Source organism: Sinocyclocheilus grahami, unplaced genomic scaffold (genome assembly GCF_001515645.1).
Source record: "Sinocyclocheilus grahami isolate Dianchi unplaced genomic scaffold, SAMN03320097.WGS_v1.1 scaffold523.1, whole genome shotgun sequence".
In the NCBI taxonomy this organism is placed as follows: domain Eukaryota; kingdom Metazoa; phylum Chordata; class Actinopteri; order Cypriniformes; family Cyprinidae; genus Sinocyclocheilus; species Sinocyclocheilus grahami.
In genome coordinates, this window is record NW_015505702.1 from 766,760 (window position 1) to 784,124 (window position 17,365).

General features: G+C 39.2%; 1 protein-coding gene across 1 annotated transcript in view; it reads left to right on the top strand.

Annotated features, from left to right (window-relative positions):
* The window catches only part of cntnap5a (contactin associated protein family member 5a), a 77,222-nt gene extending 61,932 nt beyond the window's left edge, over positions 1–15,290 (top strand). Inside the window, exons 13-23 of the mRNA XM_016237701.1 lie at positions 4,042–4,198; positions 5,085–5,212; positions 5,396–5,566; positions 5,749–5,967; positions 6,139–6,378; positions 9,370–9,594; positions 11,624–11,757; positions 11,993–12,077; positions 12,495–12,698; positions 14,156–14,230; positions 14,863–15,290. Coding sequence (XP_016093187.1) covers positions 4,042–4,198; positions 5,085–5,212; positions 5,396–5,566; positions 5,749–5,967; positions 6,139–6,378; positions 9,370–9,594; positions 11,624–11,757; positions 11,993–12,077; positions 12,495–12,698; positions 14,156–14,230; positions 14,863–15,059 — 1,835 coding nt within the window. The 3' untranslated portion in view covers positions 15,060–15,290. The remainder of the gene's footprint in view (positions 1–4,041; positions 4,199–5,084; positions 5,213–5,395; positions 5,567–5,748; positions 5,968–6,138; positions 6,379–9,369; positions 9,595–11,623; positions 11,758–11,992; positions 12,078–12,494; positions 12,699–14,155; positions 14,231–14,862) is intronic.
* Positions 15,291–17,365: the final 2,075 nt, after the last annotated feature.

The following is a 17,365-nucleotide window of genomic DNA, read 5'->3' on the forward strand; positions in this document are numbered from 1 at the left end:
GACCAAATCTTAGATTGTCTGATTCGGTCTGATATCCTACAGGATTCTCAGATTTCTTCTCCTTCAGCGATTACTACGTCTTCAAGCTGATCCAAAGCCGCTCGCCGTTGACACACCTTCGCAGCTGGAATCGGGACCTCTCAGCTCGGCTGACCTGCTTCTCCACTGCTATAGCAGCGCAGCAGTTCCGGTCCGTTTCCCCTGCCGCCATCCGGCAATACTAAAAGAGCTTGGCATTGTTGCAAATGCCACGCCGTTACTGCGGTTCATGCGGGTCTCCCCTGCACGCCGATGACAGCCACACGGAGTGCGTTTCCTGCTTGGGGAAATCCCATGTGGAAGCTGCGCTCACGAGAGCTATTTGTTCCCATTGCGAGAACTTCAGTCTCACCTCTCTCCGCTCACGGATCGCTTTCTTTTCAGAGAGTGACTCCGCCCTTCGCACCCTCCCGTTTTCTTCCTCCCAGGGACCTGTGAGGAAAAAACAGCGGGGCAGAGGGATTGAGCGACCAGCTGCGAGCGAGCCCACGTCGGCCCAGATCCCGCGTGCCTTGCTCTCGCCCCAGAGAGAGTATTCCCCCGTCCTTTTCTCCCAGTCTGATCAGCGTCCCTCTGCTGGTGCGAGCGACCTGATCTCATTGGGGGAAGTGAGGATGAGGTCCATGACAAGCTCACCAGATCGTGGCGCGCTCCCTACTCCACCCTCCTCCGTACTGCTTCTTCATCTGCCCTCACTTCCATCGACGGCGCTGAAGAAAAAGGGTACGATAAGCCACCTCCCCTAGATGAGTCAGTGGCCACGCATCTCTGCCCGCCCATGGCCATCGGCTGGAGAGCAAAGGCCGCTCACCCATCCAAGCCGTGTAGGACCACTTCAGCTTTCGCGGGACGCACCTACACTTCAGCTGGACAGGTGACTTCGGCGCTTCATTCAATGGTAGTCCTCCAGGTCTTCCAGGCCAAGATCCTCGCATCCTCCGATGAGTCTGCATTCATAAATCAACTGTTATCTCATCATTCACGTGATCTGCGTTTTTCCCGCTCTGGTAGAGTATACATTTTGGACATGATTTCTTATAATACGAATATGATACATTTGACCAAGTATTGATTGGAAGAAACGTTTCAAGCATGAATTCTTAAACTCACACATACCAAGCATGAATATGACCCCTTAAGCTCTTCAATAGTTATTAACAATACATACACAATAAATGATTAAGACATGATGGTTAAACATGTGGGTTAGATACATAATATGGAGTTATGCATAGCAATTATTAGCTGGTCACCAGTCCTTTTAGTGTCATTTAGGTGCATGGAAAGGCAGTTTCCGTGCCATTCTGTGAATGTATGAAGACTAGAGATTAAAATGTCTGTAAGGAATTTTAGTCTGTCTGTTCTTGTCGTGAAGTGGGGGAAGTCAATTTACGAGGAGCTTGTGACTGTAGTTACTCTCGTGTGATAGTCATGCGGTCATCTCTTTTGACCATTATTCTTGATAACTTGCCCCAAAATTTTACAATCTCCTTGGACTTGTCAATGTGTTCTTTTGTGTTAATGTTGAAAACTGTTCTGTGACAGGGTCTTAGGTTTAGGCTTGCTTCAGAGAGGCTGGGGTCTGATTTATGACATCCTGTTGTCTTGGGCCTCAGTGGAATTTTTGTGACTCCTCGTGCCTCAACTCGGTTTTGACCAAATCTTAGATTGTCTGATTCGGTCTGATATCCTACAGGATTCTCAGATTTCTTCTCCTTCAGCGATTACTACGTCTTCAAGCTGATCCAAAGCCGCTCGCCGTTGACACACCTTCGCAGCTGGAATCGGGACCTCTCAGCTCGGCTGACCTGCTTCTCCACTGCTATAGCAGCGCAGCAGTTCCGGTCCGTTTCCCCTGCCGCCATCCGGCAATACTAAAAGAGCTTGGCATTGTTGCAAATGCCACGCCGTTACTGCGGTTCATGCGGGTCTCCCCTGCACGCCGATGACAGCCACACGGAGTGCGTTTCCTGCTTGGGGAAATCCCATGTGGAAGCTGCGCTCACGAGAGCTATTTGTTCCCATTGCGAGAACTTCAGTCTCACCTCTCTCCGCTCACGGATCGCTTTCTTTTCAGAGAGTGACTCCGCCCTTCGCACCCTCCCGTTTTCTTCCTCCCAGGGACCTGTGAGGAAAAAACAGCGGGGCAGAGGGATTGAGCGACCAGCTGCGAGCGAGCCCACGTCGGCCCAGATCCCGCGTGCCTTGCTCTCGCCCCAGAGAGAGTATTCCCCCGTCCTTTTCTCCCAGTCTGATCAGCGTCCCTCTGCTGGTGCGAGCGACCTGATCTCATTGGGGGAAGTGAGGATGAGGTCCATGACAAGCTCACCAGATCGTGGCGCGCTCCCTACTCCACCCTCCTCCGTACTGCTTCTTCATCTGCCCTCACTTCCATCGACGGCGCTGAAGAAAAAGGGTACGATAAGCCACCTCCCCTAGATGAGTCAGTGGCCACGCATCTCTGCCCGCCCATGGCCATCGGCTGGAGAGCAAAGGCCGCTCACCCATCCAAGCCGTGTAGGACCACTTCAGCTTTCGCGGGACGCACCTACACTTCAGCTGGACAGGTGACTTCGGCGCTTCATTCAATGGTAGTCCTCCAGGTCTTCCAGGCCAAGATCCTCGCATCCTCCGATGAGTCTGGCCTGGACCCCGCGACCTTCAGGGATCTGAGGAGTGCAACCGACCTGGCTCTGCACACCACCAAGACCACCGCCCAGGCGATCGGGCGATCGATGGCCAGCCTTGTGGTGCTCGAGCGCCATTTGTGGCTGACGCTGACAGAGATCAAGGATAAGATCCCCTTCCTCGATGCTCCAGTCTCTCCCAAAGGTCTTTTCGGCCCGGCGGTCGAAGGATTCGCTGAGCGCTTCACGGAGGCACAGAAATCATCCCAGGCAATGCGACATTTACTGCCTAAGCGCTCCAGGCTTGCAGGCCAGGGTCCTTTCCGCTTTCACGCTCAAGTTCTCTGGCATTGTTTCACCCCTGGGTGTCGAAGTTACAGGAGTACTCTGGAACGATTAATCAGGCCGGGTGTGACCTCGGGAAGCTCAGCCCATCTTAGCCTTGGGTTGTTGTTAACTTCTCTATGGGCATTGGTTGCTTATGGAAGTTTTATACTTTTAGTCGTTCCACTACATTAGCATGGCGTGATTGAACTGTGTTCCCATATGCGTCTAGCTAGATGCAGAACGAGTGTAGTGTCGAAAGGGAACGTACTCGGTTACTAACATAACCTCGATTCCCTGAGATACGGGAACGAGTACTGCGTTGCTAGCCGTGTTATGTAGCTGCACGACTAAGTCGTCGCTTCAGTCGAAGTAACCTGAGAATCCTGTGGCGAACGCCTGCTTATATAGCTGGATGCCCCGCCCATTCTGGCGGGCTTTGGCTAGCTTTGGCGGGCTTCGTCGCCATAGGCTCATGCAGCTCCGCTGCCTAGCGATTGGTTCGTTTTTAATACACTGCACGAACCAATGGCCGTGCAGTTTTACTGCGTGAATGAAAAGGCTTCAGTTCAGGAGAAAAAAGGCTTTTTTCCCATATGCGTCTAGCAAGACACAGTACTCGTTCCCGTATCTCAGGGAACCGAGGTTACATTAGTAACCGAGTACGTTTTTCTAGATAAAAATTTCATGTTTAATTCAGTGCATTACTTCTTTGTAATTTAATTGTGAAATGAACTAGCAATTTCTTAGTTTCTACACTTTTTTCAGCTTAACAGTGAATTAAAAAGCTCTATAATGTCAGTGTGTGGATTTTATATAAACATACTATTAGACAATTGCATATGAATTTATTACTCTATACCCCATATTATTTAACACTCTAAAAATGGTTTTGTTCTTGTTTTTTTTTTTATATATTTGTCTGTTACCGACAATGGGTGTAAAACTCTGTTATTTTTTGTTTTGGTATGTATTGAAGAGGACTGACTTGTACAGGTCTTGATGAAGATAAGCTTAAGATGTGCTTTAGATTGAATTGGTGTTGTTGCAGACGGGACCCCTTTGTCCTGGTGGGTGGACCGCAGAGGAGAGAAGAGGACCTACTGGGGTGGATTCCAGCCGGGGGTGCAGCAGTGCTCCTGCGGTCTGGAAGAGAACTGTGCCGACATGAACTACTTCTGCAACTGTGATGCAGACAGAGTGTCATGGTAACAAGGCAAATGCAACTCATTATGTCTGTGAGATTACTGAGATGAACCTTACTTTTACTAACACTGGGTCTTATTCACAGATAATAGCACACAAGTTGCATTATTATGTGTGCTGACAAGGCTCAAAACCAGATGAAATGCAGTAAACACCTATATATACTATATAACCTTGATATAACCTATACTTATATAACCTTGACTAGTTTTATGCATAATTTATACCTAATCAATGAGTAAGACTTATTGTAGGGTCACTAAATTATTACCAGTATATTCATAATATACAAGATATGATACGTATTTAAAATGGTAATTTTATTATATATATTGTTTAAATAAATGTTTGGGGTCAGGAATATTTTTGTTTTTAAAATAAAAAAAAAAAAATTATTAAAAAAGTAAAAAGCTGAAAAGTTACCAAACTGCATTTATTTTATTAAAATAACAGTAAATATTATTACAATTTAAAATATCTATGTTAGGTTTTAATATATTTTCAAATATAATTTATTCCTGTGATGCAAAGCTGTATTTTCTGCAGTTATGACTCCAGTCTTCAGTGTCACATGATCCATCAGAAATGCTGATTTGGTGATCAAGAAGCATTTCTTGTTATTATCAATGTTGAATAGAAGTTTCAAAAGTTTTCCAATATTTGAAATATATATTTTTTTGCCTTTACTGACATGTTTAATTAATTTAATACATCCTTGCTAAATAAAAGTAGTAATTTCTTTCAACAAATACAAAATAAAATCTTACTGACCCCAAACTTTTGAATGGTAGTGTATCTAATATATCCATTTTTGTTCAAATGCTATATCTTGTTGCCTTATACATCTATTGTTAGAGGACTGTTTTGAATATGCGCGTTTGTTTACAGGGAGAATGATACTGGCATCCTCTCATATAAGGAGCAGTTACCGGTACGGGAGATTGTGGTTGGAGATACTTACAGACTGGGCTCTGAAGCCATGTATGTCGTGGGACCCCTGCAGTGCTCTGATGACAGTATGTGAACTGATCTCTTCTGCTGTTGTCATACATAACAAGGATGGATGTTTGAAAGAGACTTAAGAGAGAAGGAGCGAGAGAAAAAATAAAACAAGCGAACAGATAGCAGATATTTCAGTGTATAAAAGGAATATGTAAGCTGTCAACTATATGACATTTATCTTTCTTCCTCTCTGTTAGAGTTCCTGTGGAATGCTGTATCTTTTTATCAAGCGGCTTCATATCTGCAGTTCCCGGCTCTCCAGGTGGAGCTTTCCCTCGATGTCTCCTTCTACTTCAAGACTGCTTCCCCCTCCGGGGTCTTTCTGGAAAACATGGGCATTCAAGACTTTATCAGGGTTGAGCTGAGCTGTGAGTCCCAGCACATCTATAAGAATGTGGCAATGTCAGATTTAGGTTTCCATTAGAAATCTAATTGAACAATATAACATATAAAGTTAAAAAAGAAGAAGAAAAAGATTAAACTTTCAAATTATAATACTTATCCATCCATTATTGTTCAGACTGTTTTCCTCATGTTCCTGTTCACCCAGCTCCCTCAGCTGTGACTTTCTCCTTTAATGTGGGCGACGGGCCAGTAGTCCTGACCGTCAAATCTCCTGTGCCACTGAACGACAGGCAGTGGCATTGGGTTCGAGCCGAGCGCAATGTGAAAGAACCATGCCTGCAGGTCGACCAGCTGCCCCTGCGGATCATAGAAACCCCACCTGATGGACACCTCCGCCTTCAGCTTGGAAGCCAGCTGTTTGTTGGTAAAATAAACCTTTTGAAAGTGCACTGCAGAGAGAGGAGTTATATTTGTTTGTTACTCTTTATTCAGTCCAATAGTAGTTTTTTATATTATCTTTTCACGCATTTGCCTCTGAAAAGTATTCCTGATTACTTTTTTTTTTCTCTCCATAATTTACCTTCTCATCTCTTAGGGGGAACAGCCACAAGACAAAGAGGCTTTCTTGGATGCATTCGAGCATTTAACATGAATGGAGTGAATTTTGACTTGGAGGAACGGGCCAAAGTGACACCAGGAGTGAGTTCAGGGTGTGCGGGTCACTGTAGCAGCTCAGCTGGGCTCTGCCACAATCGGGGGAAATGCATTGAGAAAAACAGCGGTTACATGTGCGACTGTACTAACTCCGCTTACGGAGGACCCTCTTGCACAGAAGGTAATATTTTAAATTTAACTAGTGATGTCAGTAAATTAAACCTTTAATAACTGTTCAATCAAGTAATACATAGAAAATGAATAATAGGAATAAAAAAAGCACTTAAAAAGTCTATTCGTAATAACTAATAAGATATTTGATTTGAGAGAATCCATATTTTACTTTGACTAGATTAATTACTTTGTCTCAGACATGATGAAACTGCCATGTAATATGTAACATGACTTCTATATCTTTGCATAATGTACTGTAAAAATTAATTTAGCCATATGTCAGTGGGCAAGCGCTGCCAGTCTTTGAATAACTCTGCTCTATCAAAGGCTCTCTGATGCTGGATTGGAGAGCCTTGATGTTGCCTGTATGAGCACAGAAGGCACAGAAGTCTCGGAGGCGTATGTGTTGAGTGGGATTTTTGAACATCTTGATGTACAGAATCTGAAACAAAGCTACTTTTTACATAAGTATCTTCAGTTTACAAAAGCTGCACTGCCATTATGATAGAACAACAAAGTATTAATGACTTATCTTAACCTTGCTATGTTTGAATTTGTCACTCTCCTTGTGTGGGTGGAATGTTCTAGCATCTTGTTAATGAAAGTTATGCCATACTGGCAGACATACTTAAAACATACCTTAGATTTTTTTTTTCCAGAAATATAGTGTTATATAATGTCTGTAAACAAGAGTGGGAAAATCACATTTGTATTCATGAAGACATCAAAAAGTCAGATGTGCGTAAAGCTGCCCTTCTTTAGTTTGATCTAATGAGCTGTGCTGATCAAAGGTTGAGATGAGAAAGTCTGACTGTTCTGTTCTCTTGCCTCAGTCTGTCTGTCTGATAGTCTGTATCTAATAGGGTATTCCATTGTGATGATGCACATTATTCAAATACGGACAGAGAAGAAAATGTAGTTATAAATGCCAAAGTATTTGTTCTGATAGTAATAGTCATTGACGTATTATGATACTGGGAATGTTTAATATCTAAATTTGTAATATTCTCTGTATGTTCGTTGTCTGTCTGTCTGTATGTCTGTGTTTCTCCTGTTTCACTTGAAATTGTGTCACATTCTGGAAAAAAATGTGTTGCAAATGGTGATTCTTGTTGACTTCAGTGCTTTCCAGCCTTCAAACTTAAAGTCCCCATGAAATCAAAATTAAAGTTAAGTATCAATATGTTAGTCTTAAGGTTATCTATAAGGCAGTGTGCTCCAAAACAGTGACAAAATTCGCATTTAGAAGATATAAGCATTCAAAGCTTGCAGTTCGTCACTTCCGCCAAAACAGCTCAACGATTTTTTTTGACGTCACATCGTACTTCAGCTTCTCATCAAACTTTCTGTCCAATCAAATGCTCTCTAGAATCTGAAGTGCCCGCCCTCTCCACTATAAAATAGACGCTGAAGCCGCGGCTGAAATCGGTCACTTGTCCACAGAATTAGTATTTTCTGTACAGTGAATAGCACGTAGTGCACTATATAGGGGACAGTGGACGATTCGAACAGTGTAAATATGCTTTCCATTGAGGAAAAAAAGAAGTCTGGTTTTGCGCTGTGTCACGCTAACCACCACACTGCACACACACTCTGCTCCGGTTCAGAGACACGATAGCACGGAGCGGATTACATGCGCGAGTCAGCGCAGATCATGAAATGTATCGGAGCTATTTGAATTCTACACAGAATGCTATATTTTATAGCAATATGGATGAGCCTGTGGCTGGCATACCCTGTCAAATGCGGCTTTACGAAGCTCAATGGCTCTGAACGGCTCTAGCCCAAGCTGTGATATAAACGAACACTATTGGCTATTTTAAAAAGGGGTGGGGCTGCTTGATATGTCCCGCCCTGTCTTCCTGTTTCAGTTAAAATGACGTCAACACATAGAGTAACACTGCGTGTTTCTAAGCATTTCAGGGGACCTTTACAGGATAAAACTTCTAACTTCAAACAAAACTAAAACTTTTAACTTTCACACAATGATTTGTTAAGCCAACATTCAGAGTTTGTCTTCTAGTCTTCACAGATTTTCTTTTTGTAATTATTTCAGTTTTTTACAAGCACAATGACACATTTCTGAATACTTAAGTCAGTTTTTCAAAACTCTGCACACAGTTCTCCTAATCAACTTTCAGCTTGGCACAGCATTCAAAATGCACTAAAACTTCCAAAACACTTCATACATGTCTCTAATCAAGTCATTCTTCCATAACACCAGCAAAGGTTGTCACCCAGCAAACACGCTGTCACTCATAAAACAATGCCCTAAAAACATTATCAACAGATAGCATTATATAATGTTTTCTTTTGTAAAATATCTTTACAATACAAGAATGACAGCTCTCTACTATTCAGAATTCACTTCAGTATATCTTACAAGGTCCATGTTTGCATTACAGTAGAAATTGTTCCAAAGTTTGTCCCCTTTTGTATAGACGGCAATGACATTGAAAGATAAACACCTGTGTAGGTGTTCAGCTATATCATTTTTAGTTAGATTTAGAATATATTTCATTGAGGTATTACTGTAAAAATGTAGCAAATTGCTGTCTTATTCGGTTGTGTATTATTTAAAGTTTTGAACTTTTAAATAACATTTAAATGTGCAAATTGGCCTGTAGATACATAGACTTTTGGTGGTGGTTGTTTCTAAGTAAGAAAAGAATCCACGTACTCTGAGAGAAGTAGTCATTAAATGTATTTTGTGCCAAAGCAATGAAAAATGTTCCATAGTTTTGCCCACAAAGCCCGCATAGCTGGGACTGTGTGAAGAGTTTTGAAAACGTGACCTAAGAATTGAGAAACTGGTTGAAGAGATTGTAAAAAAATGTTTTATTGTTTTTATTAATTATGCATGGGCGTTGCTTGTAGAATCTATTGATACAAATGTATGCATTATCAGCAGTCACACACACCCCGTTCAAAGTGCTTAAACAACACGTAGGAAATCAGGTATACTGACAATATCCATCTGGTCTTTTTATGTCCACAGAGATGTCCATGTCCTTTGAAAGAGGAGCGTCGGTCACCTACATTTTTCAGGAGCCATTCTCTGTCATACAGAACAGGTCGGTCACAGTGCTGTCTGTCCCTTCTCAGTACAGCAAGACCAGAGACAACATGGCACTGAGTTTCCAGACTACACAGAGTCCTGCCATGCTGCTCACAGTCAACACACTCAGCCAGCAGTATGTGGCCATCATTTTAGCACGGAACGGTGAGACAGCTGTGCAAACGTATATCATTCTCAATGCTGGATGAGTTAGTTTATGAATACTTTATATGTCTATATCTATAATAGGGATATTGCAGTCCTAAATTAATTACTCCCATCCCCTATTATCCAGAATTATCCACTGTACTGCAAGATTAAATTTAAAGAAACATAAAAAGTTATAGTTCTCTGATTGTGTTCTTCTCTAATTAGATTTAGTCCACTATAGGCCATCGATTAATCCTGCTCATTTGTTCTTAAACTGTCAGTTTTACAGTCTTGTAGATCACTAGAAGGTGTCAGAATCGTAGTAAATCACAATTAACTAGCAAAACATTAAGAGCCTAACTAGATCAGACATTGTCACATAATCAAAGCTGTTAATTTCATCCTGTTCTTTAGGTACACATTAAAACTCTTAAAAGCATAGTTCACTTAAAAATGAAAATTCTGTCATCATTCATTCATTCTCATGTCATTCCAAACCCATATGACATTACTTCTTCCATCAACCACAAAGTTGTTGCAACAAAAGAGTTGTTTGGGCAGCATGTTTCAAGCTCATCTTGAAAGCTATCAACCCCCAAAACGGACAAAAAACACCATACATATATAGTGTTGTTATTGTTAACTAATACTAAAACTATAAAAATCGTTTTTGTTAATTAAAATAAAGCTGAAATAAATTAAAATGCAAATATCAGATAAAAAAACTTAAAAAATTAGAAATGTTGTCTGAAATAAAATAAGTTTAAGTACTAATATTGAAATAAAAATAGATACATAGAAATATTAAAAACTAATAAAAATGGGCAACTGAACTAAACATTTAAACTAAATTTAAACAAAAAACTGAAAATGTAAAAATAAAGAGACTGAACTATAATCAAAATAGTTCTATTATATAAAAAGCCATTTCATATGCCAAGTCTTTTCAAGTCAGATGATAGTTTTGTGTCAAGCACAGGCACAAAAATTAAGCTCTAGATATTAAGTCTTATTTTTGAGATTTGGAAGTTCTAATATTAAAATGTGACACAACATGACTGTTTATGAGAACCATTTACAAATGGCATCATTGGCGTTAATGACACCTTGATGCTTCATATATGAATATACAGAACAAAAACATGAAACGTATATAAATTTACAGAATTTCCTCACAGAAAATGTAAGACGATTTAGAATATAGTAAAGAAATCAAATGGACTGCTGATACTTTTTGTCATTTTTGTCATGGTGAACATTAATTTTTATTGCACCAAAACTAGCAGCATGAGCTTTGCACTGTGCTAAGGTTTGTGTTCCGTGGAAAATTGCATGTTTGGAACCCAAGGCTGAGAAAATCCTGAAAGAGCTGTGCTTTTAAGATCAGTCATGCCTTCACCCAGCTTAACAGAATATGGATTTTTATTGTGCAACACTCATTCCTACATAATAGTACCACCCACATTCTTGTTGAGCTAAATCCAATCACACAATGCTTTTTAGAAATATTGACAAAAAAGTGTTAAGTGCAGTAATCCTTGGCGCACAACGAAAGTCAAGAGATGCCTCAAATATAGCTGTGAGGGAATTTCAGCACGACCAGCACCTTGACCCTTAATCTGCACTATATTTGTGTTGGAGGGACAAATAAGTGTGTTTTGACAGACAGAGTAAAGGCTAGAGGCTGCCAGGGAATTAATATTTATACATTTTTTAGAACAGCTGCTAAGGTCCAACATAGTCTATATATAAACACGTTGTCTCATAGACTTATGCAAGACTCTACTTGGGAGCTGGAGCCGTGAGCTCATCTGCTCTGTAAGATGGCTACAGGATGACACAATTATATTGGAACATGCACTCAATTCACCATGACTGGAGTTACATGGTTTTAATCTTTGCTTGACTAATCTAAGTACCAAATGGATAATAAAATGGATTTTACAATGATTTACAACATGCTCATAACAACATCATTCATCCCTGACTAGAGCTATAAGTAACATTTGCCAAATGTACTAATGCATTGATCTGTTTCTCTCAGGGAGTTTACAGATCTGGTATCAACTGCATAAGGAGAAGAGACCGGATGTGTTCAGCCCCATCTTGAGCAACCTGGCAGATGGACGGCTGCATAGAGTTCACATCCAGCGGGAGGGAAAGGACGCCTTTGTTCAGGTGTTATTTTTCAAAGCATAAATGTCTCATGCTATGGTTAACACATGTAACAACACAAAAGACATTACATTACTGGCAATGTACAAATATGTACTGATAGTTCTGAAATAGAGTCTGTTTATAATAGTTTGTGCCTTTTGATTCAGCTTTAATGCAGTTCTTGAATAAATAGAAATTTCATCACATTCTGGGTGATTTCTCCTGTATTCATTCAATTGCTCTTGATTTTTCTTAGGTTGACCATGAAAATAAGAAGTACACCCTTTCATATGATGCCGCGTTTAACTCTATGAAGTCACTGACCTTGGGAAAAGTCACAGGTAATGAAACTAATTGATCCTATTTAAAAAGACACTAATTTAATCCTTTGGTGGGTAGACAAAAGGCAAAGAAGGCATTTTTCACATTATCTGTAATGTGGATTAAAAATGCCTGCATTCATAATAATGTCTGCTCCTTCCTCATGTGAACTTCTCCCACTACATAGCGCCATTACTTTTCAGAACTTGTCATGATGCTTGATGAGTCTGAAATTTCCCCTTTCCTGACATTAGACAAGGGTGATTCAACAATGAAGGCTGACTGTTTGAAACCTTTTATCTTTCTTCACTCGCTCAAAGTGTCTAGCAGTCACGAAGCATGTATTAACGGTGAATGAGCAGGACTGTGCCTGTGTCTGAAATATTCAGGGATTTGAAAAGAGTGATATGCTTTTATTATTTTCTTTTTCCAAACAGGAAGTGATGTATTGGATGAAGAGGTAGCTCATGCTGGGTCCAAAGGCTTCATTGGCTGCTTCTCATCTGTCCAGTACAACCACGTTGCTCCACTGAAGGCAGCATTATTGAACCGATGGAGCTCTCTAGTCAGCATACGAGGACATTTACTGGAATCAAATTGCGGAGCATTAGCTGACCTTTCAACCTCTGTATCTCGTTTAGGTAAGTTCTTGGAAATTAATACAAAAGTAATTAAACTGAGAATTGAAAGCTTTTGCATAGCATTTAACTGCTGTACAATTTCAGGAATATTTTTGGTATTGAATGTTGTCAGACATATCATATCCATAATTTAAATAACAATTTAAAAGGAATAGGCATCACAATATGTGTTAGGTAGGAAACATATCCCAGTTGCCTCATAATTTCAACATAGTAATTGTGTTAACAGTGGGCCACGGGTCTGCTTTAATGAAATGACACATGTATTGCACTCACCTGGTGTGCTTTTTGTGTTTTGAAGAGCTCATGTGGCTTTATAGTTATTGTAGGCATAATAAAGACATCCTGTGGCTGGGTTAGTTATGAGAAAAATAGATGCAATTTATAAACCGAACACTTAAGAAATAGTTGCAATGAGCATGGTCCAAGTTTCATTTCATATATTCATATACGAATGTGATGTTAGAACCAGAATAGTTTGTATTTATTTTATTTTATGTGTGCCATTATTTATCTTTTCAACTATTTCTTAAAAAATGTACTGAGCATTTATGCTAATTTTCTGCTAATTTGTTTATACCACTACTACTACTACTAATAATAATAATAATAATAACATAAAATGCACAGGACATCACTGATGCAAGATATTCTTTGTGAGGGAGATGCGATCTGTGCAGAATTAAAAAAATCAACATAGTAATTGTGTTAACAGTGGGCCACGGGTCTGCTTTAATGAAATGACACATGTATTGCACTCACCTGGTGTGCTTTTTGTGTTTTGAAGAGCTCATGTGGCTTTATAGTTATTGTAGGCATAATAAAGACATCCTGTGGCTGGGTTCGTTATGAGAAAAATAGATGCAATTTATAAACCGAACACTTAAGAAATAGTTGCAATGAGCATGGTCCAAGTCTCATTTCATATATTCATATACGAATGTGATGTTAGAACCAGAATAGTTTGTATTTATTTTATTTTATGTGTGCCATTATTTATCTTTTCAACTATTTCTTAAAAAATGTACTGAGCATTTATGCTAATTTTCTGCTAATTTGTTTATACCACTACTACTACTACTACTACTAATAATAATAATAATAATAACATAAAATGCACAGGACATCACTGATGCAAGATATTCTTTGTGAGGGAGATGCGATCTGTGCAGAATTAAAAAATTTTTTTTTACAAAGAGTTGCCAAGCAACCATAGCACTAATCTACTATGTAACTGAAATTAATAGATGTAGACATAAAAATAACTTTTCACCATTGAATGTTACAGATATTTTAAAAAGAAGAAATAATACAATGAAAAGGAAGTATAATCGGCATAATGAAAAACAAGAGTGTTGGACTCTTAAAATGTAAAACAACTGCATCTTGCCCACATATCTCTTTACAATGTAAACTATGTTGTATTTCTGTGTGATGCATGTGCCACCTTTCTGTAGATCATGGAGAGGAGGTGGGAAAAGATAACGAGCATCGCGAAGACAACAGCCAGCCTGATTCAGCTGTAATCGGAGGTTTGTTTTACCCATCTCAGTCTGCTTCATTGTTTCATTTGTAACAGTCAGTGAAGTATGAAATGAGCTTTCACTATCACACATATTGTTTATGTTCATCTTTCCTTTTTGCTCTCTTTATTTCAGAAATGGGTAATGACTTTGTATTGGTAATTTGTTGTGCGCAGTAACTTGTGGTAATAAAATCTTCATTGGAACTGTCACAAGGGATTGTTCACTGTTAGTTATTTGTTGGCAGCATAAACTTTCCATTAAAGTAGAAAGAGAGTTTGTAGAATGTGTGAGACTGTGTGAGTGTTGCATTCACTATTTTATTTTATTATTTTATTTTTAATTTTAATTTTTTCTGTCTAGCTCAACTTGTATTGAACATGGAATGTAAGGGGACATTCACACAAGATGCAACCCTTTTAATCACTTTCTAAATTTTTGTCCATGCAAACCTGCAAACTTGAATCAGATTTTTTTCCCCTGCATCTCAATAAGAGTTCAAACATGCCTTAAAACATGCCTTGACAAATTTAGTTTTTTTCCATTGTGCTTTTTATAAATGCAAGAACGCATTCTGTGTGAACGGCCCTATTTCCAATTCAAAGCACTTTATAAGTTGAGTGTCCGATTCTGATTCGCAGGTGTGGTGACAGCTGCGGTCTTCAGTACCCTCTGTGTGCTGGCAGTGATGACTCGTTTCCTTTACCAACATCGACAAGCTCAAAGAACTGCAAGACTCCAAGAAAAGGAACACCAACGTAGCCTTGAAGCTGCTTACAGGGCAGAGTTTCACCTTCACAACTCCACGAGAGACAGCATGCAAGAGTACTACATCTGATGGACAATTCTGCAGCTTTCAGTTCAGCTATCAGTTCCTCTCGAGTCTCCTTCAGCAAATGTGTCGTGAGGCCCTTTCTATCCAGTAAGGCTGGTTAGTTGGAGATTTCCTCGCTTTGGGAACAGTGGAATCTCCTGATCTGTGTAAGTAGTAGCTTGTAGTTCTCACAGTGCTTGCCCCAAGTGTTGGATTAATCAGCATTAGGTTATTTATGGGATATGAGTGGTGTGTTAGGAGGTGTTTGTATTAATTCAATAATATGCCCTCTGGATAGAAACTGAAATTGAGGGCATTATCCTTAGTGCATGAATGCAGATGCAGATTCTGAAGTGTTAATCATACTGTTAACAAAACAAATCAAAGTAAACACACATATTTTAAGCCTGTGAAATTTTTGAGGTTGCCAGAAACAAACAGTGGGAACATTATGAGAGAAAGTCCTGGTATAAATTTATTTAAATAGTATTATTACTATTTAAATAGTATAATGCTTCAGGTCGAGGACAGTAGCCTGTCCAAACTTGGTTTATAATTTTATGTTACTCTGCCACATAGCTAAGAATAAAAATGTTCCATGTGTAAACATGCAGGGCAATTTTAAATTGCCCTTAGGAAATTATTTTAGTTTCATTATGAAGCTGCTAACAGAGACCAAACTCAGACAGTATAGTGACTTGATTGAAAACATTTGCAGAAATATTGTAGAGTTGAACATGATGCTTTCTAATGCAACATCACCTGTCTGTGTTACGATGTGAAATATCTGCCATATTCATAATGAACGAATTCTAAGAGGTCAGTAAATTTTTATTTTTTTTCAATTAATGCTTTTCTTCCATAAGGATGCATTAAGTTAATCAAAATTGACAGTAAACAGTTATAATGTTAATATTTTTTATTTCAAATAAGTGCTGTTTTTTAATCCCTTATTTATCAACGAATCCTAAAAAAAGTATCACAGTTTCCACAAACATACTAAGCAGCACGACTGTTTTCAGCACTGATAGTAATAAGAAATGTATCTTGAGCAGAAAAACACAGAAATAAATGACATTTAAAAATATATTAAAACAGTTATTCTAAATTGTAATCATATTTTAAAAAATTACTGTTTTTGCTGTATTTTTGATCAAATAAATGCAGCCTTGGTGAGCATAGGAGACTTCTTTCAAATCTTTTTTTTTTATCTTACCGACGACAAACTTTTGAACAGTAGTGTGAGTTTAGATTAACCTGAGATTGAGTTGTTCTAGTTACCTGGATATGTGTCTATTTTGACACACGTTGTGAACTGATGAAGGACATTTTCTGGTGTTTAACCTTGCTGTGTTACACTAACGGTGTGAATCACAAACACAGATGTGAATTGGCTTGAAACTGGTGTCGTAGGCCGTCCTCCTATCCCTGAGACAATCTGAGCCCCTTTACATCTGCTATTATCATCTGTTTCTGGAGGCCCAACATTAACATGCAGTGACACAGAAGTGCATGTGAAGTTTGACTAAAATACATTGAGCATTCCACTAGAAATCAGAGACCATTCCCTTTGAAATCCAATCATCTTCGAGATCAGAGATCAGATCACCCGAGACGGATGATAATATCAGGTGTCTTTGTCGTCCCCGTAAATGCCACTGAATCTCCACCATCAGTTCACAGCATCTAAATGACAAGAATAACACTAGACATCCTTCAATGATCTGGATAGCTGAGAATCTTCGCAGACAATTCTGAGTAGGTCGTAACTGTAGCAGGTAGTGCTTTAATTTTGGCCTGTAATACAAAATCAGTATTGACTCTGAACAAAAGATTTGGTTGCACTTTATTTTACAATACGTGCACTTACAGTGTACTAACCTATGAAAGTGCTGGGTAATGTAATGTAACTACAAGGGTTAATGTTAGGTTTAGGGCTAGGTTCAGGGTTAGTTATTACCCAGTTATTGTAATTATTATAAGTAGTACATATTATGTACATGCGGAACAGGACTGTAAAATAAAGCGCTACCAAAGAATTATCTTTTACATACTGTATGTAGATGACACTTAAAACATAATATGCAGCATCAAATGACATAAATGTTTGCATAATCTTGGTTAATGGTTAATTAAGCATTTTGATGGAGACCAGCTGCATCATGCATATGCAAAACTGAACAATGAGTAACAATGATGAACACTGTCTTAAGGTTTTACAGTGATGAACACGGTCATTTCCAAAGTTTTAAATTTTCTGAAATAAATAAATAAATAAAAGTGCTTACTTGTGCAAAACTCACCACTATGCGGTGTTGTGGGTGGCTTGG